At 41.3% G+C, this 26,228-nt stretch overlaps 1 protein-coding gene across 2 annotated transcripts in view; it reads left to right on the plus strand.

Moving 5' to 3' along the window:
* The first annotated feature begins 9,075 nt into the window (after window positions 1–9,075).
* The window catches only part of ZNF423 (zinc finger protein 423), a 451,119-nt gene continuing 433,966 nt past the window's right edge, over window positions 9,076–26,228 (plus strand). Inside the window, exon 1 of one of the 2 annotated variants that reach the window (XM_030204361.1) lies at window positions 9,076–9,278. In XM_030204361.1, coding sequence (XP_030060221.1) covers window positions 9,182–9,278 — 97 coding nt within the window. In that variant the 5' untranslated portion in view covers window positions 9,076–9,181. The remainder of the gene's footprint in view (window positions 9,279–26,228) is intronic. The other variant, XM_030204360.1, reaches the window with a different exon arrangement.

The following is a 26,228-nucleotide window of genomic DNA, read 5'->3' on the forward strand; positions in this document are numbered from 1 at the left end:
TTCAATTCTGGTCACAGTATCTCAAAAAATATCTAGCGGAATTAGAAAAGGTTCAAAGAAGAATGACCAAAATGATAGAGGGGATGGAACTGCTCCCATATGAGGAAAGGCTAAAGAAGTTAGGGCTCATCAGCTTGGAAAGGGGACGGCTGAGGGGGGATATGATTGAGGTCTACAAAATCCTGAGTGGTGTGGAATGGGTGGAGGTGAATGGATTTTTCACTCATTCAAAAAGTACAAAGACCAGGGGACACTCAATGAAATTGCATGGAAATACTTTTAAAACAAATAGGAGAAAAGTTTTTTCACTCAAAGAATAGTTAGCACTGGAACTCGTTGCCAAAGAATGTGGTAATGGTGGCTAGTGTATTTGGGTTTAAAAAAGGTTTGAACAAGTTCCTGGAGGAAAAGTCCATAGTCTGTTATTGAGTTGGACATAGGGAAGCCTCTGCTTGCCCTGGGTGTGGTAGCATGGAATGGTGCTACTAACTGTGTTTCTGCAAGGCACTTCTGACCTGGATTGGCCACTGATGGAAGCAGGATAGTGGGCTAGATGGAACATTGGTCTGACCCAGTATGGCTATTCTTATGTTCTTATGCACCCCCACAGTTTTGTGCTTCATTCACAGACAGGAGAGAATGGAATGCAATACAAATAGAATATCCTAAAATGGGCACCTCATTGTGCTCCAACCCAGCCCCACAACATGTATATCATGGGGTGCCACTGTTAATGAGACCAGTGGATGATCCTCCCACCTTGTGGCGGTGCTAACCCTGCCATGGGGGCTGTACCTGTGGTTGTCCTTTCCATTGAGAAGTCAAGACAAATATTTTACCCTGCTCTGAAAAAACATACCATGTAGGAGTAGCCTAATGGTTAGTGCAGCAGGCTTTGATCCTGGCAAGCTGGGTTCAATTCCCACTGTAGCTCCTTGTGACCTTGAGCAAGTCACTTAACCCTCCATTGCTGCAGCTACAAAGACAGATTGTGAGCTGCATACATTTAGTAGCACTATAGAAATGATTAGTAATAATAATGATAGGAAATCAACCAATCCCTGTACATTCCACATTTCCCCAATTTTATCCTAACACTTCATTAAAAGCTGTGAAAGGAAATCTCTTAGCAAGGTCTTTAATGCTGAAAGAAAGTTCTGATTGTAGGTAGCACAAAGAAAGTTTACTGTGTATTTTTTCACCTTACTTCATGTTGAGTGCACTTTTCCAGAGACGAAGATCTAGGTGTCTCAATGGACAATATGTTAAAATCTTCCACCCAGTGTGCAACAGCAGTCAAAAAAGCAAACAGAGTGTTCGTAATTATTAGGAAAGGAATAGAAAATAAGATAAAGAATACTCTAATGTCTCTGTATCGCTCCATGGTGCGACCTCACCTTGAGTATTGTCTACAGTTCTGGTCCCTGTATCTTAAAAATAAATTTGCATGTATTGCTTCTATTGTATGCAAATAGATCTCTTGCATAATCATTGTGGAAATCTTATAAACATGACTGGGTTGTGGACCTTGAGGACCGTGGTTGCCCACCCCTGCTCTAGGGCTGTTGCGAAGTACCTTCCTTCTGCTTTTAGTAATATGCAATAACTATTTGGAGACCCTTCTTCATTTGCATTTTGGCTTTGGTTTCAGAATCTGTAGTTATAGAATTCAATTTCTAGAAGATGGAGCCATAATGTAAAGTTCATTGGGCTATATAGACTGAGGAGTTACCTAAATAAATATCTTTTTACTGAAAGGGTAGTGGCTATATGGAACAGCCTCCTGGTGGAGGTGATAAAGAGAAAAAGTAACGGAATTCAAGAAAGCATGAGATAAGCACAGAAATGTCCTATGTTGTGTAGGTGTGAAGGTAAAGCCTGAGATTGAGGTGGCTGCGTAGTATCTCAGTAGGCTAGGCGGACCTTGTCGTCTTTATCTACCACCATATTCTGTTTCTGTAAATCCTTCTGTTTGAATGCATAAATCTTCTACCAAATCAGCTTTTTGTCCAATATCCTAGCTTTACAGAAAAACATGCCTTTTTCGAGAGACCTTGACAAAATTAATTGGCCTTCCATTATTCAAACATTTAATTCCAGCTCAAACAATTTTCTTACTTTGGCTTCTTCATGTAACCTGTGTAAGACACTGTTTTGCCATGTATTACTAAGCAAATCCGTCCAAGGGTTGCCTGGTAACAATAGTTTGGTGCTAATATGCCACCATCTCAATGGTATACCCCTCTGCTAATTCCTGAATAAACCAGTGAGCGTATTTCTACAGAATATAGGAAATGATTATTTCACAGTAAATGCTCCTATTTAATTTTTCTCTAATCAGTCACCTCCTGTGTCACTTGCATAGTAATTCTTCTGTCCTTTATTCAATTTATCATGGCAGCAGAACCCCCTCGGACTGCCGTCATCTTGGTGTGGCTTTATTCTCTAAATTTTGGCAGCCTGCTATGTCATTGCAATATTTTTGCAAGTGCCTTTGATTTCTCTAAGGCTAAAGTAACATGTTTTTATTTGGCATCTCTGGTGTGTGTGAATATATTTTAAAATACAACACCTGTTAAGTAAATCACATATGGGGCTTTCTGGAAAGGCTGTAAGGGATAGGTGCAGGTTATGTTCTGGAATTCACAACAGTACTGTCTGCTACAGTCTTGACTGACGATACTGCTAATATAGGTTATCCTAATAAGCAAATTTAGAAAACGCTCTTATTAGCCAAGCCATAATAAAATCAGAGAAGGAGCAGGTCAGTATAAAACTGCTCCTGCTTTATGCCTTTGAGACTACTAACTAGAGTCTCTATAAATGAAGAGACATTGTTTTGTTTTTATTTAATCATTTCGTAGGAGATGGCTAGTGCATATAATTTGAATGTGGAACCCTTGAAGGAAATAGTGAGCTGGATGCAGTGTGAGAGGGTGCATATGGATTCTGATTTATCAAGTAGTCACAGTTACTAAGGATAATTGCATGATTGGCTACATAAGTGGATGTGACTTGTATGCATGGGAAAAAGTGGAAGTCTTATAAACGGAAAGTGCATTGTTGCTTATCCCCTGGATTCTATATAGCGCGACTAAAATTGTGTGCACAAATCCAGTCATATTCTGGATTTGCACATGCAATTTAGTTAACAAGCCAATCAGCGCCGATAATTGCCACTTTAACAACTGGCAATTATTGACACGAATTGGCATTAATTATAATTTACGTGCACAACTTGCTAGGCGTATTCTGTAAAGTGGTGCGTGTAAATTCTAATGCGTGCTGCCCAAAAGGGGGCATGGCCATGGGCATTCTGAAAATCTACATGCAGTGTTATAGAATACACCTGCTCTGTGCCTAACTTGGGTGCCGGTATTTACACCAAGTTTTAGTTGACGTAAATGGACGCCTAGGTGTATTCTATAAAACGCACCTAAATCTAGGTGCAGTTTACAGAGTATGCCTAGGTGGAAATATTTTTCAGGTGCCATATATAGAATCTAGTCCTATATGTTTAACCAGCAGTCAATCCATGGCACATATATTTGCACCTGCTCTGGAGCAGGTGGAAATACACATGTGTACATCTGCCAGATCCATAGGTATACTTCTGCCACTTAAGACTGCGCCCAGTGTATATGGCAGTGACCTTTATAAAATGCACTAACCATCTAATTCTGTAAATGGCGCGCACAGGCACACACGCAATTGCATGCATAGTTATAGAGGAGTACCACTTATGAGTGAAAATTACTTAGTTGGCCCTTGATTGATGTTTAATCAACAGTAACTATCAATAATTGGCCTTAGCACTAATTGGCATTAATTTGTAGTTACGTATGTGAGTTATTCTATAAAGTGCACATGTAAATTGTCTAGTGCATAATTTCACAGGAGGGCATTCATGTAAGAGGGTCATGGGCATTCCAAGTGTTCTAGCACACATTGTATAGAGTATTATCAGTTTTGCGTGCAAGGTTCTGCATTGAGGCATGTGCATTTATACCTGCCATTGACATGGCATAAGTGGTTGTACCAATGTTGGTACATAAAATATCTACTTATTCTATAGCAGCAATTATGCACTTAATTATCATTATAGGATGATAATACATGAAATTTAGGTGCCTAACTTTAGGTGACCTTTCTTCAGTTGACCTATAAGTATACAAAATTACCTCCATTGTGTACTAACCTTATCCTGTGCCACTGCAACCTGTTTCAGTTGACTTATTAACATGCATTTGTAACTAGAAATTGAACCTTTATTAAAATTTCCCTCAAGAAGGCAATTCTTACCTGCAGTGTCTGTTTTGGATTTACATTATCATGGTTAATGTGGTTTGGTTTATCTCTATAGTACAATCTGACCAGCGCAGTATGACTAGGAAAGAGGTTTGGTAGCCTAGAAAGAGCCATCATCTATAACTGTGGTACTCAAACTGTGACTTGGGACCACATGTGGCCTCTTCAGAATTTTTCAGTGTGATGCATTTATGTCATAGTATTGTCCTAGCTTGCTCTCTTATTTTCTTTATTTACAAAGTATTCCAGTAGTCAAAGCAGCATTTTATTCTTTGCAGAGCTCTGTCCTCTGCTGCTCCTTATATATTTTGAGTAATACAGAAATGTTTCTCTTATTTCAGAAGACTTGTGTCTCTAAAATCATTTCTGGATGAGAGAGTGTTAAAGACACACCTTCATGCATTCATTCTAAATCATTTGGATGACTGCAATTCTCTGCTTGTTGGATGCCCTAAATATTCCGTACAGCGGCTGCAGCTAGTACAAAATATGGCTGTTAAGCTGATTTATGGGGCAAAAAGATCAGAACATATTATGGCCCTTCTCTTTGCACAGCGCTGGCTCTCTATAATTAGCAGTTTTTGAAATAAAATTCTTGTTGGCTTATAAGGCTTTCTATACTGGACAACTATCATATATCTCTGTTATACTGACTCCATATGTACCCAGCTGTTCACGTCATTCAACCTGCCCATTTGCTTGGTGTGCCTTTTTCTCTATGATTCACCTAGATTAGTACACATAAGTACATACATAAGTACTGCCATACTGGGAAAGACCAAAGGTCCATCAAGCCCAGCATCCTGTTTCCAACAGTGGCCAATCCAGGTCACAAATACCTGGCAAGATCCCAAAAAAGTACAAAACATTTTATACTGCTTATCCCAGAAATAGTGGATTTTCCCCAAGTCCATTTAATAATGGTCTATGGACCTTTCCTTTAGGAAGCCGTCCAAACCTTTTTAAAACTCTGCTAAGCTAACCGCCTTTACCACATTCTCTGGCAACAAATTCCAGAGTTTGAAGTTTTGAAGCGGTGGGGGGCAGATCGTATTAGGTAGCTGGGGCAGGTGTCCAGTTGACAATGGCTGTTGGAGTATTGTTTAATCGCCTGGGTAACTGTGTTGGTGCTGAGGAGATCAGAATCTACCATAGTTGGTCAGCAGGGTATTCACCAGGGGTTGGGTGTAGACCATTAATGAAGTTTTCTATGTCCATGTTGTTCTGAGGTAGGGTTTTGCATAGGTTTATGATATTTTTCATTGAAATATTTAGCAAGGTTGTCTGCAGATAGGATGCCAGTGTTGGTTGTGGTGACCGGCGTTGTGTCTAGTAGTTTGTTCATGAGATGGTATAGTTTCTTCGTGTTTTTGTAGTCCGGTTTAACAGCTGTACCACATCAATTAAGTCAAAGAAAAACAACAAATTCCTCCCCCCCCCCACCCCCAAGATAATAAAACTTTTTCTAAAAAGTTTTGTTTGATTCAATTAATGCAGCACAGCTGTCAAAACGGCCTGATGATGTCGACTGGTATTTTGACAGTTCTTTAAATGCCACGGTTTGGCGGGTTTTTTAGTGCAGCGGCCTTCTGCTTACTGAAATGGTGGTGGTGAGTTTGCTAATATCTTTTTAACCTTTTTCAACCCTCTTGAACTTTTTTCTAACCTTTCTATAGGGTTTCTTTTACTGTTATTTGATTACACTCCCCTATTAGAGCAAAATGTAAGGCGTAACGGGCTTTGATTTCACTTTATGCATTTTCTTGGTTTGTAAGAATTTGTGACATGTCTTTGGTGCCACTGCGTACTTCATTCAGCATTCTTGGTACTTTGATGTAAAATAGGTGTGCATGGATGTGTACATATATGTGCAGGGGTGCACATGTATGAACTTTTTATTTTGGAAATCCATATCATATTTCTAATATTTCCTTTAAGTATATGTGCAGAGTTCTGTGTGAGTTTGATGCTGTGGTTGAATTTGTTTTATGCTGCCTGTAATATATTGTATGCTAACAAGTTTTTTCATAGACTTTATGGGGCCCTTCTACTAAAATGCATTACATTTTGGGCTTAAAAGGCTGTAATGCAGATTTTTAATACGCAGCAAGCCCAAAACTTAACACTGCATCAAGAAGGGGTGTTCCTACTATATTTTATTGCTGATAGTGTGTTAACATTCAGATTAATGCACAGCACCTGCTTCTGGTTAATACAGAGGCACTTAGCACCCCCTATAGGAAGCATGTGGTAAGTATAATGTGCTAGTTGGCTAATGCTTCCACACTCACTCACCACCCATGCCATGCCCCCTGACAGAAAAATTCAGTAATGCATGGCTTAACACCCAGAAACAGATAAACTTGAAGAACTTACCTTGAGTTTAGCCACCTGTCTATTTATCCCAACTGACTCTGTACCACCCATCATGTCCCTGCCTATATATTTGCACTTGGCCGTTCGGCCACATCGTAAGCTGTACTGTAGAAAATCATTAGCATCATGTCTATGTTATTTGAATGTTCTAATGCAAGCTTATTAGATATTTCATTAGTATTATGCTGACATCGTATTATATCTGTTATTTGCATTTCAGTGCTGTTAAATGTGTATATCTTTGATACTGTTTCATGGTAGTAACATGGAGGGGCATAATTGAACTGGGCGCCCATCTTTAAGGGTGCCCCGGCGAAGGGGCGTGGCATCCCGTATTATCGAAACAAGATGGGCGTCCATCTTTTGTTTCGATAATACAGTTGGGGACGCCCAAATCTCAACATTTAGGTCGACCATCTTGCCATTTATGTCGACCTTAGAGATGGCCGACCTCGGTTTTCGCCGATAATAGAAACCGAGGACGGCCATCTCAAAAACGAACAAATTCAAGCCATTTGGTTGTGGGAGGAGCCAGCATTCGTAGTGCACTGGTCTCCTCTCACATGCCAGGACACCAACTGGGCACCCTAGGGGGCACTGCAGTGGACTTCACAAATTGATCCCAGGTGCATAGCTCCCTTACCTTGGGTAGGCTATTCCAGGAACCTGTTTGCTGCTCAAATAGGACTGACCATAACATGTGAAGCTGTCATAGAGGTTGGTATGTACTGTTTCATTTACATCTTTGCGGGGTGGGAGGAGATCAGTGATCTTTGAAGGAGTAAGGATTTGTCATTCCTTTATTCCTGCAATGGTCATCTGGTCATTTAGGGCACTTCTTTGTAGCTTATTCATTAATAAAACAAGTCTAGACCAAAATGTCCAACTCATAGTCCTGGATGTTTTTGTTTTGTACACAAGATGAAAGTAGAGGCTGACCAAAGACGAGTCACCACTGGAGATATGAATCCAACAGTCAAAACACGGCCCATGTCGGTTCCTTCTTTTAAGTATAATAAAGACTTTTGGATTCATATCTCCAGTGGTGACTCGTCTTTGGTCAGCTTTTACTTTCATCTTGTGCGCTTTTTCGTCGTAGAGGACTTTTCCTGTTTTTGTTTTGTTCCATTATGGCAGAAAAACATCCAAGTGTTAGGAACGCCCAGATTCCACCCTTAACACGCCCCTGGCATGCCCCCTTGTGATTTTGACCTTCTGATGGATGGCTACTTGGTTTTGTCTGCACTGTTATGGTTTATTTTTTTTGTGGAAAATCAAAGTGTTGCTACTGAATAGTTTGACTAGTTCCAGTAATTTTAATATTGTTTATTGTCTCATATTTACAGATTGTAAAACTTGAATTTATAACAGAGTGAATCAGGAATCAAAACTTTGCTCACATTAGTTAGCCAAATAGCAAACTTCAGGATAGATGGAGGCAAATGGATAGAGCCTCATCAATAATATTCTTATAATTATGTTATATATTTGGCTTCAACAAACACTAGTTTCCAGGAGTGGAATTTGCGACATCTAGTTTCGGAGATTACTAGAAGCAAACTTTAAGTATAATATTGTGGTGTTTTTATGGCCAGGCCTTTGACCAGTGGTTCACAAACCTGGTCCTGGAGGCACCCCAGCCAGTCAGGTTTTCAGGATATCTAGAAGATCCACTTCCTCCACTGCATGCAAATCTCTCTCATGAATATTCATTGTGGATATCTTGAAAACATGAGTTGCTGGGGTTTCTCCAGAACCAGGTTTAGGAACCACAGGTCTAAGGCCTGGCTATAAAAACACCACAATATTATACTGAAAGTTTGCATCTAGTCATCCACTGCCTTAGACCAAAAGCTTACTAACGAAAGTGAGACCTAGATATCCTAGGTGAATCAAGCCATGCACTCTTAGGATGATTTTTTCAGGAAGTGATGTCATTTAGGTCACTCTTTATTAAATGGTTGATGAGTCTGGCTCGAATATGGCTTTACCTTCTTTTGCAGTTATTTTTTTTAACCTGTTCATTGCAAGAGACTTGCAATTACTTAAAGCATTGTATTCTCTTCTTTGACTAGGAGCAATTAACCTTACCTGTTCTCCTTGTCTTTAAATGCTGATATGATATACACATACATGCTCTGGCCTAGTAAAATTCAGTATCTTTGGAAGATTCACAGTGACAATTAAAGACTTGGACCCTGTCACTGAATAGTGTCAGAAATCATATACTTAATAGATCAGGAGGTGTCAAAGTTGAAGCAAAATTGAAAAAAGAAGCTAATTAACTATTTCCTAATAAATGCAGAGCCATTTCCTTTAAAGCAAGCCATTTTCTTTTTTTGTCTGTGAAGCCAGCAAATCTTATTGTGGCATTTTCTTCTTCCTATCAGTAGGAGGCCTAGGAGGAGAGCAGGAGAAGGATCCCAAGGAGAGCCAGGAACTGGAAGACAGGAACAGTGTGACAAGTCAGGAAGAGAGACTGGAAGAAGATGACGACATGGAGGAAGAGTCAATTTACACCTGCGATAACTGTCAGCAGGACTTTGATTCACTGGCGGACCTGACTGAACATAGGGCACACAACTGTCCTGGAGGTAATGTTAAACTGGCATTGCAATTCTGACAGGTGGTTAGCTGGGTAATTGGACATAGCAACAGCTTGAAGCCTCAAGTGAGATTAAAGAATTAACAGTGTAATTTTGTAGTTAATGAAATTTTATTCTGTGGCCTTGGGTAGCCCTCATTCTCTCCCTCCTCACCTTAAACTCCAACAGCAGCATGACAAATGAAAACCTGTAATTGTGCTTGTTTTAAAGGTTGTTTTGGGGAAATTTTTTAAAAACTTGAGTTTACAATAAAAGCATTGATAAGAATGGTTAAATGTACGGAAAAATCTTTGATATGCCAGTAAAATATAGTATGAATAAAACTGGGGGGGGGGGGGGGGGGGGGGGTGAGAAGTGGAATTCCTTGAGAGACCATCAGCATACCAGTCACTGAGCTGCTTGCAATTAATTTGTAAGACGATGTAAGACCATTCAAATCGGTATGTACAGGAGATTTTTTTTATTTTCTCCTGAATTAGCAGAGTCTTGGTATTGCCATACTTTGTCTGCCTCTGGATTTTTTTTTTTTATTAAATATATTTCCTCTGTGTGAGAAGTGGATATGGCACTAGCCAGATTTGGCATTGAAGCTAGGAACGCCCAACGCTTTCTTGCTTTCTGGCAAAAGTTATTTTCTGTTCAGTCAGAGACGAGGTGAAAACTGAAGGAGAACCCACATGGTTTATAACCCTGTTTAAAGAAAGGCGGCAGTAACGTGCCTGAACAACCACACTTTAAACCGTTTTGCATTATTTATGCAAATGTTTATTATACAGTCTAACTGGCAAATCTGTTATTCTCACAAGTAATCAAAAGATGGTGGTCAATGTTTTCACACTCTGCCCCCCTGGTACTTTATAGAGCTTTCTTTGTGACACTGACTTTGTAGCATTGACATATATTTAATGTTGTTGCACACAGAAGCTATATCAATTCCCCCTTAACTCCTGAAAAATTGCAGATATTACATAGGTATTTCCATAATGTTTTTTGCTGCTTTTTCTCTAAAGTTGAGATTCATTCAAGGGACCCCTGAGACCTCAGGGATATCATGCTTTCCCTTGGGGAGAACAAAAGCACGAAGGGAAGAATAACCAAGCTGCTTGCTTTGTTGCAAAGATGGAGGATACTCTTTAACTCCAGGGTTTCTTCTAATACAAAAGCAAAACTTTTAGACGCATAGTTTAGCATTGGTTATTGCCCTGAGAAAAAGTACTCACAGAGATTTGTGCCTGCTATTCACGCAGGTACATTTTCTCTTAGAAACGTGTGTGTGTAGATTTGAAACTGCCTCTGCACGCCATTTCTATACCCCAATCTAAATATGCCCCCAGGAATACCTGCAGACAGAAGAGTAAAATAAGAATATAAGAACATAAGAATAGCCATACTGGGTCAGACCAGTGGTCCATCTAGCCCAGTATCCTGTTTCCAACAGTGGCCAATTCAAGTCACAAGTACCTGACAGAATCCCAAATAGTAGCAGGATTCATGCTACTGACCCCGGGAACAAGCAGTGGATTTCCCATGTCTATCTCAATAGCAGACTATGGACTTTTCCTCCAGAAACTTGTCCAAACTTTTATTTAAACCCAGATACACTAATCACTGATACCATATCCTCTGGCAATGAGTTCCGGAGATTAACTATAATTTGAGTGAAAAAATATTTCCTCCTGTTTGTTTTAAAAGTAGTACCATGTAACTTCCTTGCTTGTTCCCTTAGTCTGTGTACTTTTCGAAAGAGTAAAAAATCGATTTACGATTACCCATTGTACACCACTGTAGGGGCGTAGCCAGACAACAGATTTTGGGTGGGCCTAGGCAAGAAGTGGGTGGGCATCAAGTGTTCTCCCCTTCACTCACCACCATAAAAAATCTCAGCTGGTGGGAAAACGCTTCTTTCCACCTTAGTAGTCTGCAGCAGGCATGCGCTGAAAACTGAGCATGCGCAGGTGCTAGTATCATGGAGAATAGTGTTTTCATTACCATCAGGGGGAAGTCTTCAGCTGGCAGAGCTTGGGATCCCCACCAGCTACCGCTAAACGTGTGCTACTGTTGGGTGGGTCCTGGCCCACCCAGGCCCACCTTTGGCTACGCCACTGCTACTGTGATGCTTTGTAGAAGAGATAGCATTTGACCCACATTAAGAATGGGTAGTGTTCAAATAAACCTATTTCCGTACAGAAATGACTTTGATACAGTGGTTTCTAAACCTGGTCCTGGAGGCACCCCAGCCAGTCAGGTTTTCAGGATACCCACGATGAATATTCATGAGAGAGATGTGCATGCATTGCTTTCACTGCATGCAAATATTTGTCCAGTTTGCTACACCACACACCTGAGCGTCCTTTCTCTGTAACTGGCTTTGGATTGATTTCTGTTGAAATACTATTTTAGAAAGCCTCTTTTAAATTGACATCTTTAAAATAAATGTAAAAATGACTTGAAGGTGACAGAGAAATATTAGAGGATGTGTTATAATGTTGCCACTTAGATCTCATCCCTCACGCCTGATATTGTTTGCAACAAATTACTTCCTTTATCTTCCTTTTGTGTTTATGTATCTTCCTCCCTTCTTGTATTTTTCTCTCTTTCTTATTTCTGCTGTCCTGATGATCTCTCTTGTCATCTGAACTGAAGAAATCATATGGTCTGGAAACTTCATCCACTACCTCAAGGATTCCCCAACTTCGGGGCCCTTTTACTAAGCCGTGTAGGCGCCTATGTGCGCCCAACGCACGCCAATTTGGAACCACTGCCCAGCTACTGCATGGCCTGGGCGGTAATTTCATTTTGCACACACATCCAGTATGCGTGCCGGACATTTTCAGGCACGCGGTGCTAACTGGGTGGTAATCGGCATTTGTATGTACGCTGATGATTACCGCCAAATTAATGCGTGAGACCTTACTGCTAAGTCGATGAGTGGCAGTAAGGTCTTAGGCCCAAAATGGACGCGCGCCAATTTTCATTTTGCTGCATGTCCATTTTTGGTTAAAAAAAAAGAGGCCTTTTTTGCAGACGTGCTGAAAAATGAACCAATGCACGTCCAATACACGCGTCTACACCAGCGCAGGCCACTTTTTGGCGCACCTTAGTAAAAGGACTCCTTTGTCCTGGGAAACTGCTGCCTAGTTAGATTTTCAGGATTTCTGCAATTAATATGCATGAGATCAATTTGCATGCCTTCATTGCATGCTAATAGAGCTCAAGTATATTGTTTCTGGAAATCATGAAGAACAGACTAGGTTACAGCCATTGAGGACCAATTTAAGCACACCTGCACTATCATACCATCTGTGGTCCAGTGAAAGGTATCATTCTGCAGAGACTCTAAATACATTTTCACATAGAAGACTGGGAGAGCCCTGTATGTTTCCAGTTAAGTAATTGCAGCAATGTATTTAAAAAAAAGAAACAAATAATTAAAAGAGGACCATCTCATCATTGTGGTGCACTGCCATGTGGGAAATCCATAGTTCTATCACCAGATTGAGTCTGCTCCTCTCTGGATTGGCTGGAACCCTAGATGCACTAGAGGTGGTGTTCACAGCCTCTGTTTGAGAAGGGAGAGATGGTTATCGCTGAAGGCTGACATCTTGTAGCTGGATTGCAGGCTTCCAGAAGGATCTCTGGCGCATGGCCCCTTGCACAGGACAGTCACTGCAACTACCAAACTGGGAACCCTGGAATGGGGTTGGAGAAAGGGATGGTAAATTAGGGAGATGTTCGCAGGGTAGTTGCCAATGACAGCTTATAGGGCCACATCCCAGCTCTGGTTCTGATCCGAGGTGGAAATTGAAAGCAGTAAGAGGAAAGTGCTGGGTTGGGGAAAAAAACAAAACAAAGAAGCTGAAGCAATGGACATCAGTGTGTGAGAAACAAGGTTTCAATCCTGAACAGACATTTGCTTCTTGGGCCAGCAGATATTGGGAATAATTGGGAATTCTGGAGGGTAGCCATGAGGGGCCTAATCGAACGCGAACGCCCATCTCCATGGGCGTCTATGTCCGAGAATGGGTACGTGAAGGGGCGGGACAGACTGTATTTTTTCAAAAAAATGGCCGCCCATCTTTTTTTTCGATAATACGGTTTGTGCCCGGCAAATGCATCGGATTTGAGCTGGGCAGTTTAGTTTTTCAGCGATAATGGAAACCGAAGGCGCCCAGCTCAAAAACGAACAAATCCAAGGCATTTGGTCGTGGGAGGGGCCAGGATTCGTAGTGCACTGGTCCCCCTCACATGCCAGGACACCCAGGCACCCTAGAGGGCACTTGTAACAAGTAAAAAAAAAAAAAATTAAATACCTCCCAAGTCCATACCTCCCATCCCTTGGGTGCTGAGCCCCTCAAATCCCCCCCCCCAAAACCCACTGCCCACAACTCTACACCATTACCATAGCCCTTATGGCTGAAGGGGGGCACCTACATGTGGGTACAGTGGGTTTTGGGGGCGGTTTGGAGGGCTCCCATTTACCACCACAAGTGTAACAGGTAGAGGGGGGTGGGCCCGGGTCTACCTGGGTGAAGTCCACTGCACCCACTAACAACTGCTCCAGGGACCTGCATACTGCTGTGATGGCATTTGAGGCTGGCATACAGGCTGGAAAAAAAGTTCTTAAAGTTTGTTTGTTTTTATGGTAGGAGGGGGTTAGTGACCACTGGGGGAGTCATGGATGATCATCCCCGATTCCCTCCGGTGGTCATCTGGTCATTTAGGGCACTTTTTTTGGGACTTGTTCGTGAAAAACAAGGGTCCAAAAATGACCCAAATTCGCGCTAAAAACACCTTTCTTTTTCCGATTACCGGCCAAAGACGCCCATCTCTCCTCGGCCGATAAACACGCCCCCAGTCCTGCCTTCACCATGCCTCCAACACGCCCACGTCAACTTTGCCTGTTTCCGCGACAGATTGCAGTTGAAGATGCCCAAAATCGGCTTTCGATTATACCGATTTGGGCGCCCATGGGAGAAAGGCGCCCATCTCCCGATTTGGGTCGAAATATGGGCGTCTTTCTCTTTCGAAAATAAGGCTGATAGTAGCCCCTCCCACACTCTCCCCCTTCCCTACCTGAAAAAGCCCAGGCCATTATACAGCAGTGTTAGCCACTGACTAGGATCAGAGTCCACATGGACTGGCGTCTGAGGGATCTCTAGTGTATAGCGCGTGGTCAAAGGCATTCTGTGGCAGTGACTGGACTGGGGTAGAAAATGGGAAAGGAAGGTAAGAAGAAAACAAGAACAGTATGGAAGACTGAAAATTATAGACATTGAGCAGGAGAGCTTTTATCCAGTCAACTGTGTCATTCTGTACAAAGATATCATGGTCAGTGCTATTTTACATTTTGCTCCCAGATTATTTTACAGTGTTTTAAGCTATGCATTTGAAGCTAAGAGAGAGCCATGTCAGCATGAGTGAGAAGTGAACTAATATCATGTCCTGCTTTCAAATAATATAGTGGCCCTGATATTTAGACTGCGGGAATTAGCCCTGATAACTCCCATGGTCGGCGCTCAGCCCAGATATTCAATGCCGGGCTGTTTCTGGTGACCGGCATTGAATATCCGGTTTATTTTTGGCCAGTTTGAATTTAACCGGCCAAGCCGATATTCAAAATAGAGAACAGTCTGAAATAAAGAACTGAATAAAGTGAGGGAAAAATACAAAAATAAAAGAAAAATGTCCAGACATACAACAAAGGTTAGAAAGTTGTTTTTTCCCCCCCAAAAGGAACATTCTTCAAATTTCAATACCAATAGATGTATTTTTTTAAAATTATTAAATAATGTAACACAACATGCAAAAATGACACAGAATTACTGCATAATCTTGCAAACCGTGTGCAGCATTTTCTAGTGTTTTCCACAGGATCTACCTCCAAATTGTTACAAGAGACCAGGTTCAAAGAGTAGTTGAAAGAGCCTTTGTCACATATGGATAACATCAGTGATGAAAGAGGGCAATTTTCAAAAGCAATTTATCCAGTTAAATGGGCTGAAAATTGCCCTACCCCCCATTTTCCCAGGTAAAAATATGCACTGGAATCAACAATGTTCCTGCTTTTCCACTTGGGGAGGGTTGGTGGGCTCAGAGGCAGGATTAACTTAGTGGAGACCACATCGTGCCTTCTAGTTTTTCTTCAAAGCTATATGCTCTGTTTTGAAGGGGGAAAATATCCACAGATAAAAGTGGGAACAAATCCGTGTGGCTACTTTTTCCCTTGGCAATTTTCAAAGGAAAAGTAAGTGTGTACTTTGCTCTTTCAGAATTGGAAATTGCCTGTTGTGGGGGTAATTCTATAAAGTGGACGTTAACATTTAGATGCCAGATACACATGATTGGAGTACTGGCACATACATGCATATGTGTGCACATACACATAGAAATGTCAAAACTCCAGCTAAGCCTATTTTTTGTTGTTGTTACATTTGTACCCCACACTTTCCCACTCATGGCAGGCTCAATGCAGCTTACATGGGGCAATGGAGGGTTAAGTGACTTGCCCGGAGTCACAAGGAGCTGCCTGTGCCGAGAATCAAACTCAGTTCCTCAGTTCCCCAGGACCAAAGTCCGCCACCCTAACCACTAGGCCATATTGTAGAGGAGGGTTCACACTTGGGCAGGGCTAACACTTATGCTTGCAACTTATAGAATATTATAAGTTATGAATGTATGACTGGCGTTTAGGCGTGAGCATTTACACCGGTTCTATGGCTGATGTAAGTGCCTGCACCTAACCTCATACATGCTTCTCTACTCAGTTATGCTAGTATTCTTTATAGGAAAATAGACCCCTTTTTCCCCTTATAGAATAGGATCCTATTAGGCACCCTTTAGATGCTTAATTCTAGGTGTCTCTTTATAGAACTGCCTTCTTTTCTCCTGCACATTTTCATTCTTAACATGCCAAATGGCACAAGCAGTTTATAGAATAGCACCAATTATGTGCATAAGTTAATTGGGAAATTAGTCACTAATTGGCACTTAGAAACAATAATTACTAATTGGAGTTATCTGGCACTAATTGGCACTAATTTGCAGCTGTATGTATAACTGCACTGGGGGCCCTTTTACTAAGAAGCGCTAAGAAAAGGGCCTAGCGTGTTTTTTTAAAATGGGAATTTCCCGCATACTAAGCCCATTTTAGCTCATCTCGAAAACAGGGCTTTTTTCCCCCTCTTTGCAGGTCCTGCACTAATTTTTCCATTAGCATGCAAGACCTGCAAATATATTAATATGGGAACACTTTCTTCTATTTAGGAGGCGCTAAGTGCTCCAGTATTAAGTCAGCGTTACCTGGATAATGCATACTAATGCAAATGCGCTAGCTGGATAACACTTCCATGCTCCTTCCCCACCATGATATGCCATACGTCTGTTTCCCCAAGCTCTCATAGCACCTGATATTCTTTATTAATATTGCTTTTGGAAGTGACAAAAAGTACTGGGAGGGGGAGGGGTTTAATGGATTGTCTTCCACCAATCTCTCCAGTAGGGTGCTGCACAATACGAGCACCTTTCTGTAACCTAGACGTCCCGGGAGCAGGAATAAATCCTGATGTTGATCTCAAGGATATAAACGTGCATTCCCCTTCCAAAATGGGGAAATGCATATGTATGTTTTATCCCTTTTTATTCCCACCCAAAACATACCTAGACCATAACCCCTTGCAATATGCACCTATTGCGATTTGCTTTCTAAAATCAGCATTTAGACATGTAGTATACACCTCTAAATACTGGCTTACGGACGTCCAAATCACAAATAGTGCTTCAAACATGACTCCGTAAATTCAGAGGGAGGAAAGGCAAAACGTTTAAAACCCTGAGGTTACTGAACTAAATGAGGAAAAATTTAATGAATGCCACTTTGTGTATTTAAGCAGCAATTAAAGGGTAAGTCTACCATCTGGACACCTGAAATTAAGCACCTACCCATGAAACTGCCTGCAGGGCATCTAAGTACTATTCTGAAAATAGCACACATTAACAAGGGATTGTATGGGGGTAGAGCTCCAAGTCATACACGTAACTTACAGAATACTGTGTGTTATGTGTGTCCTTGCTGCATGTAGGCTTCCGTATGTATGCCAGGTGTATTACTGACGTAATGGTGGGTGTGTAAATGTTAGGCGTCCCAGGACCGAGTTACCCTAGTAATCTATAATGGAACCTAGGTGCCCATTTCTCTTTTTTTATAAAAGGCAGTTGAGGGTATAGAGTGGGGCTAACTACTGCTTTGTGCCTAATGTGTACTGTGAGAGAGGGAGGGGGTAACAGTGTGTAATGGTAGCTTCTTGTATGAATAAAGCCCCTCCTCTCACATTATACAAACCCAAGTTTCCTTTGCTCCGGGACCTGACAAGTCAGGAAACAAGCCAATTATTAGAAAAATAAGGCTATTTATTTACATGCAAATGGAGAACAAAAGTGAAAACACAGGGTCCTTTAACTAAGGCGCGCTGAAAAATGGCTTGTAGTAGTGTAGGTGCGGGTTTTGGGTGTGTGCCGATCCATTTTTTAGCACGCCTGTAAAAAAGGCCTTTTTTTTTTTTTTGCCGAAAATGGACATGTGGCAAAATCAGAAGTATTGCCACACTGGGAAAGACCAAAGGTCCATCAAGCCCAGCATCCTGTTTCCAACAGTGGCCAATCCAGGTCACAAGTACCTGGCAAGATCCCAAAAAAGTGCAATACATTTTATGTTTCTTATCCTAGAAATAAGCCTCCATTGCCCCAGGTACAAAATATGTACCTGTATATATATAATATGTAAACCACTTTGACTGTAAGTTCTGAAAGGCGATAATATGAAATCTCCTTTCCCTTTCCCTTTTTCTTAGTAGTCTTTCATAGAACTGTCTCTGCCTTGTCAATGTCCTTTTGTAGATGTGGTCTTTTTTTTCCTATTCATAATTAGGATTCCAGAGACCAGAAAACAATGGTATTTGAATTAAAAACCAAATCAGAATTAATTTTAATGAACTATTGTTGGCTGGCAATATTGGCATGCTGAAGAAAAAGATAAGCATACACTGAAGTACTTCTATTGCCTATTTTTGACACCCCATCAAAAAGTGTTTTTTTTTCCCCCCATAGAGCTCTTGGATGTGGCACTCGTTTTTTCCCCCTTCCCTAAATAACAAGAATTATTTCTGAATCGAAAAGGAATAAAGACTTTTGGCCTTTTTGCATTTTGTTGGATGAATGCTAATTTGAACAAATTATTTCTTGCATTGGAGGACAAGTATAAATTTAGAGGACTCCAACCGCTTTTACTTTCTTACAGAGAAAAAAATGAATTCCTTTGTACTGATCAGCTGCAGTCCTAGACTACTGCTCTATCTCAAATTGTTGGCAGCAGCAGGAGTCCTACCTGGATTTACAAATTATCACGTCATCCATGGCCCACCACAGGTGCAATGTGTATATGTCAGGTTACTTAGCCCAGTGTGCTGCGGCTGCCAAAAAAGGAGTGTTAGGGATTAGTCTAAAAGGAATGAGAAACAAAATATCATTATGCCTCTTTATAGGTCCCTGGTGTGACTGCACCTTGAGTATCGTGTGCACTTCTGGTCACCCCCCCATCTCAAAAAGGATATAGTGCAACTAGAAAAGGTTCAGAGAAGGGAGTAAAAAATGATAAAAGGGATGGAACACCTCTCTTATGAAGAGAGGCTAAAAAGGTTAGGGCTGTTCAGCTTGGAAAAGAGACAACTGATAGGGGATATAATAGATGCTTATAAATCATGAGTGGGGTGGAAGGGTTATTCAACCTTTCAAAAAACATTAAACAAGAGTACACTCGACCATCACCTGAAGCTACCACATCTTTTTAACCTGGGTGACATGTAGCTAGTAAGAATTTATCATTTTCCTTCCTTTCATACTTCAGTTATTGTGGTCACCTAGCTAGATTTGGCCTAGATGGTGAACAACAAGGTTCCACATGAAAGCACTCAGCAAGATGTGGCAAGACGAAATTACTTTGTTCTTTCTCCTTCAGAAATGTACAGCAAAGACTAATCATAAAAACCACTTCAGTCTTTCTGCTAGCTTGTAGCACAGTCCATATACCAAGTTGGTGGCATTTATTAGAACTGTCTCTGTCTTATCAATGTCCTCTTGTAGATGTGGTGTCCAGAATGGGATCTTACCAGTGTCCTGCACAGAGGTAATATTGCTTCCTTCTATCTACTAGTAATATATTTCATAATGCATTAGCTTTCTCATCCACTTTGCCCATTGATTGACTATCTTGTGGTCATCAGAGATAATTCTCAGATCGTTTTCCTGTTCATTGATCCTTTCACGTTGATTGGAGGGGCCAAATAAACCAATCTCCAGCACCAGCCTCAAGCTTTATAATTGTGAATGCTGTGTTGGACAAAATATCAGTGGGGCCAAACCAGCTCATGGCCTTAAACATGAATGGCCACTCAACTCTGTCAAATGCTTTCTCGGGGGCCAGGGACACCACAGGTATGTCCAGGTGCTTGGCCAAATGTATAAGATAGAGACCTGCCATTTCCTCCCCTCACCCTCCCCACTGACAGTTTGAACTTCGTGGGTGTGGCTTGGATCTCTTTCAGGGAGAGAAAACTAACAACTTATAGCAGCAGCTTCAGAGAGCATTTTCCATCTCACAGATAGGCTGCAGAGAATACCTTCTCCTGCTTTAGACTTAGCCTGGCCTCAGAATGACATCCTATAGTATATCTCCTATCAAACTGAGCTCTCTTTTTCATCAAGCACTGCCATTTCCTCCCCTCACCCTCCCCACTGACAGTTTGAACTTCGTGGGTGTGGCTTGGATCTCTTTCAGGGAGAGAAAACTAACAACTTATAGCAGCAGCTTCAGAGAGCATTTTCCATCTCACAGATAGGCTGCAGAGAATACCTTCTCCTGCTTCCACCCACCCTACCCCTCTACCCACCCACCCCTAGAGTGACATGTCTTATATAACCTCCCTATCAACCCACTCATTACTTTACCTCACCCATTTCTATTCTTCTATCACCTTCTCCCACTACTCCAACCAGAGTTACACCTAATCACACTGACCACCCTTCAACATCTTCTGTCCTTCTGTGACTGTTCTCTTGTGCTTGACTGCTTAAATATTTTAAATTTAAATGCTTTACTTTTTGTCTATTAGATTGTAAGCTCTTTGAGCAGGGACTGTCTTTCTTCTGTGTTTGTACAGCGCTGCGTACACTTTGTAGCGCTCTAGAAATGTTAAATAGTAGTAGTAGTAGTAGTAGTATTATTTAACGAGTGTTTATTTGCTACAAAACCAGTTTGATCCCTATTAATAATATATAGAAGGATCTTAGCCAGTTACTGAGACCGTGGTCAATGTTGGCGTCCGTTTCGCCACTGCTGCTTCAGAATCTCCGGTCAAGTATTACTAGACTGAACGGAGTAATACTTGACCGGAGGTTCTGAAGCAGCAGTGGCAAAACGGAGGCCAACGTTGACCACGATCTCAGTAACGGAGGAGCCCCAGAGAAGATTAAGGTCTCTTAAGTTAAGCATGTCAGGGGGACCAGTGCACTACAAAAATGCTGGTTCCTCCCATGACCAAATGCCTTGGATTTCGCCGGGTTTGAGATGGCCAGTATTTTTTTCCATTATCGCTGAAAAACAAACCCGGCGATCTTAAACCCGGCAAACTCTGGCATTTGGCCGGGCTAAACCGTATTATCAAAAAACAAGATGGCCGGCCATCTTTTTCAAAAATATGGTTCCGGCCAGCTGTTGCGCCGCCGCCAAAATAGATCGCCGGCGACGTTCGATTATGTCCCTTCACGTTACTTCTGCAATGGTGGGTACCACATGATGTCACAAAATATTATAAAATTCACTGGGTGGGCCATCTGGTGTTTTATTGTTTGCTAATTGCCTTTAGTAATTTCCTCTTAAATTAACATTAAGCATCATCAGCTTGTGCTCTCCCAATTTGGGAAGAGTTATCTCATTAAAGAAATTCTCCATCTCTCGTTTGTCCTCCTTACAGTGCTTGTAGAAGTAAGGGTAATTGCAACCCCCCCCCCCCCCGCCTGCATGTTCTGGCATCTCCTTCCCTTCTCAATCCCCCATTTATCTTAAAATTTGTCTCTTTGTCTTTAAAGAATGAAGGGTCATAGGCTTGATATACTGCCTATCTGTGGCACAACCAAACTGGTATAAATATTCTATGCAGGTACTTTCTCTGTCCCTTTAGATGTGATCGGCAGTGGCAGTGATTGACGTGTGCTGCCTGCGGCCTGCCTTGACATGTTCCACCTCTGTACTAATCAGAATCTGTATCTGAGGGAGTGGGATGGGGCAGGTGGAAGGTTCTGGAGCAGGCTACAGGCAGTGTATATCGATTGCTGCTGCTACTAGTGATATCTAAAGCCAGACATATTTTAAGGTAAGTGGGGGATGAGGGGGCCACCAATCTGCTCTGCAAGGGCCCCACAAGTGCTAAGGCTGGCCCTGAATACACAAATCCATTCCCCTCTTCCTCTGTAGAAGAACTTCTCTCTCTCTGTTCCTAGAGTCCCCAGAAATCCAGGTGCATACTAACAGATCACTAGGATGGGAGAGGCAAGCTGGATAGACTCATCTTAGTCCTCTCTCAACTGCGATTCGTTTTGCCCCTCCAAGTCTCTTCTCAAACCAAGAGTTATATTCCACTCATGACATCACATTAACTCCTACCTTTAGAATCATGTCCTGTAATTTTTGCTCCTCTGGCCACTCAGCAAATCATAAAGCTGACCTAACTCTTACTGTAACTTAATTCCAAACTTAAGTACATAAGTAATGCCACACTGGGAAAAGATCAAGGGTCCTTCGAGCCCAGCATCCTGTCCACGACAGCGGCCAATCCAGGCCAAGGGCACCTGGCAAGCTTCCCAAACGTACAAACATTCTATACATGTTATTCCTGGAATTGTGGATTTTTCCCAAGTCCATTTAGTAGTGGTTTATGGACTTGTCCTTTAGGAAACCGTCTAACTTATACTATTTCTTTTTTTTTTTTTTTGGGGGGGGGGGGTAATATTTTCACCTACTAATTTGGTGAATCATAATGGTCTCCTTTGTTCATCTCACCTTGCTTGCATGTCTGACTCAAAGACTTGTTGCCATGCCAATAATTTTTTCTTTGTTGCTCTCCATACCTTCTCTGTACTTCAGAGATCTTGTATGCCTCACAAGACATCTTTAGTATAGTTTGGTTCTGAGCCACTGTTTGCATAGTTGCACTGATCCACATAAGACTAGATTTAGTAAAGGGTATAACTATGTTAGCACACACTAGTACCATTAATGTACATTATCACAGGTCCCATTTTATGCAGTGAGACCCATTTACTAAAAATGCACATCAGTGTAAGTGGACATTTATGTGTAATTTGTAGTAAATCTAGCCAAACAGTATGGTGATCACTGGACCCCCCAGGTTATTCCTTACTATATCCTCAGTGACACAACCATCTCCGTTTGTCATTACCAGGTCTGGTGTTGCCTCCGGAGTGAGCTCCTCCGTCATTTAGTTAATAAATACCTCCTACAAAGGTTCCAGGAATTCCTCTAGTCATGGTTGATCCAGATGCTGGCATTCCGCTGGTTATCAGCAGTCCAATAGCATTGCTGACACCAGATGCCCTGATATCCGGTCTTTTTTTTTTTTTTTTTTTTTACTCCTGATCCCCCTTCCTGTACCCCCTTCATGGTAAGTCAGACCCCCTTCAATTTACATGTACATTATGCTGAGATGTGCAAAGGTTTTATGTTGTAAATGTGAACCACTTAGCTTTGATTTACCAGGGGGGGGGGGGGGTACAGAAAGTGAATAAAATGAAGTAAAGTACCATAGGTAAATTTAATGTAATTCACTGATTAACATCACACATCCTTTGCATGCTATCCCTTTTGGGTGGAACCTGTAATGCCATGTCTATCTCTTCCTTTGTGAGGTCATCTTGTGTATTATGCATACAGAGACATTACATTTCCTTTTTTTCTTAAAAGATAATCCAGCGTAACTCAGCTGAATTAACAGTTATATTTTGCCCTTAACAAATATGGTTGATAAGCCTCCTGGTTAATCTGTCTTTTCTGAAAAATATACCTGTTTGTTTCATCAGCTTTTAATTCGTATTATCAATCAGTACATCGCTGCTCACTTTTTCTTTCACGAACCCTTAGTTTTACTGCATTTTCATATCCCTAATCTCCTCCTAACCCAGTCCCAATTTCTCACTGAAGTTTTCAGTGTGCTTTCTTTCTTTAACCCAGAAAAGACACAGGTGAGAGAGTTGTTATCCAAAAAGCATAAATTCTTTTCCAGTTTACACTTCATCATTTCAGGATGCTTATTGCTGTCTGAGAAGTCTGTGCAGTTATTTTTCTTCCACTGTGAAGGGCGCGACGTGAAATTACTAGCTTGAAAATAAATTGATTCCCCTGAAGTGATGCAGAAACTAATTTGCAAAGAAGGGCTTTGCTAATTTTTAAAAGTGTACTTGTAGCCTCCACAAAGAATGTTACAGCGACTTGTGCTGTACAAGTGCTATTGCTAGTACAGTCTGTAATTCTTCTTGATTTTATGTTTCCTGTTGCACAAAAACTTGGTAGACATTGCAGCAGTGTATACAGAAATGCTCTGATGACGAGCTGTGGAACAAAAGCTGGAAACTAATGACACATATTTCCTTGTCCCCTTGTATTTTAGTCTTCATTGGAGATTGGCATTTTTAGTATCGTGGCTAGTTTTCCTTTTGATCATTCGCAGTGTTTTGCTGCCCCTGATAGGCAAAGTTTAGATTCTTTTTTTTTTCATTTCAAAGTACAGAAATATTGAGAATATACTGCTACTACTATTTAGCATTTCTATAGCGCTACAAGGCGTACGCAGCGCTGCACAAACATAGAAGAAAGACAGTCCCTGCTCAAAGAGCTTACAATCTAATAGACAAAAAATAAAGTAAGCAAATCAATTAATGTGCACAGGAAGGAGGAGAGGAGGGTAGGTGGAGGCGAAACAGTAGTGCTGCTGTTGTCCAAAAGCTATAGAGAAAGTTAATTACATGCCAGGTCAATACAGCCATGGCTCGGCTGGTCGTCCTATTTATTGTGTCCTGGTGCTGTGTGAGTGCTGTTTCCTGTGTCCAAAACCTGCTTTCTTCCCCTTATATGTGGCTGGTGTGTGAGCATAAAAAGCACCAAATTTATTGTTTTTTTTTTTTTTTGGTAGTGGTATTACCTCCCTCCCTTTATTTCTAATTACCTGTCTAGCTTGTTAAGGGGCCCTTTTACTAAGCTGCGTAGGCGCCTACTTGCGGCCAACATGTGCCAGTTTGGTGCTACCGCCTGGCTACTGCATGGCTCGGGCGCAAATTTTATTTTTTACGCACATCCACTACGCGTTCTGGAAAATTTCCAGCGCATGGCGCTAACCGGGCAGTAATCAGCAATGTATGCCCGCTGACGATTACTACCCAGTTAACATGCGAGACTTTACTGCTAAGTCAGTGGGTGGTGCTAAGGTCTCAGGCCCAAAATGGACGTGGCCAAAATTTTTATTTTGCACACGTCCATTTTTGGCCAAAACCCCCAAAAAAGGCCTTTTTAACAGGTGCGCAGAAAAATGGACCAGTGTGCGTCCAATACTTGCATTTACACCAGCATAGGCCATTTTTCAGTGCACCTTAGTAAAAGGACCCTTCAGTTTGTTGGTGAGAAGGCCTAGTTCTGTATTATATGGCAGTGAAATGATATGACTTGACTTGGATTTTTGGCTCTGTAGTTGTTGGTGTGAGCAAGGATTTTACAGTGTTGAGTGGAACAGTTATATCTTTATATTGTGGTGCTTGAATGAACTAGAATAGCATATGACACCATCTATCTATGCCACAGGCAATAACACAACTAGATTGTGGAGTGCAGGGGTGATAATATGGTGCCAAGTGAAGACTGCTGTCTTAATAATTGGGCATAGTTTGCCCTTGGCTTGTACACAGCCTATATGTCCATTTAGATTATAATTCAGACACTGAATTGATTTTCCTGTGTCATATTGAAGGATTATAAACTTTATAGCAGAGGATCATTTTAATAAATGAACTCTGAAGGGTAAGCAAATGTGTTGCTTGGTTGGTGGATATAAAAATCTATTCATTTCAACTTTTATTATTCTCTGTGGGTACGTAATTACCTTAGCAAAGCTAGACCCACCCTGTTTGCAACTATCACTTGGATAAGGTATGTTTGTCAAGTTTTAGTTGTGCTTTATAATGTGTTGTTTCTAGGTTCTTTGCATTAGAAACTTATATTTAGGAAACAACATTTTAATAGCATGCAATCATTTTTATGGGGAAAATGATTGCAGAGCTATAATTTCTAATTGATTTGTGTGGGTTTTGGTACTAAATATAATTGTTGTTTAGCTCAGCAGTTAATAGTTTAGGGATGATGTTTTTGAGGTGGGATGGAGAAGGGGATAGTGTTTCCTGCCCAACCTAACTCCTCTCCATCCTCTGGGTTTTCCAAATACCAGAGGTTCTGTTTCAAATACCAGAGGTTCTGTTGACAATGGGCAAATCTTTTCAAAGAATTAAACAGCTCCGTGCATTGCAGGTTTATCTGTAGACTGGTTTCTTATGCCTATAATTGCAGCCAAATATGTTGCAAATAATAATTTTATTTTATTTTGGTGACTGTGGAATAATCCAGGAATAACAACAGAAGCAAAGCAGGTAGAACTCTGCTTGGTTTGCTGCAATGCCAAATGCCTGCTTGTACATCTGTTTTCAAAAGTTGCCCAGATGAATCAGATTGCTTGATTGGAAATCAAAACTACATTAATCTGTGTTAAAGATTCTATGTTTCTTTTGGGAATGGGAAAAGGGACAACTTGATCAGTTTGAATAAGCAAGGAT

The sequence above is a fragment of the Microcaecilia unicolor genome, chromosome 5, assembly GCF_901765095.1.
Source record: "Microcaecilia unicolor chromosome 5, aMicUni1.1, whole genome shotgun sequence".
NCBI lineage: Eukaryota > Metazoa > Chordata > Amphibia > Gymnophiona > Siphonopidae > Microcaecilia > Microcaecilia unicolor.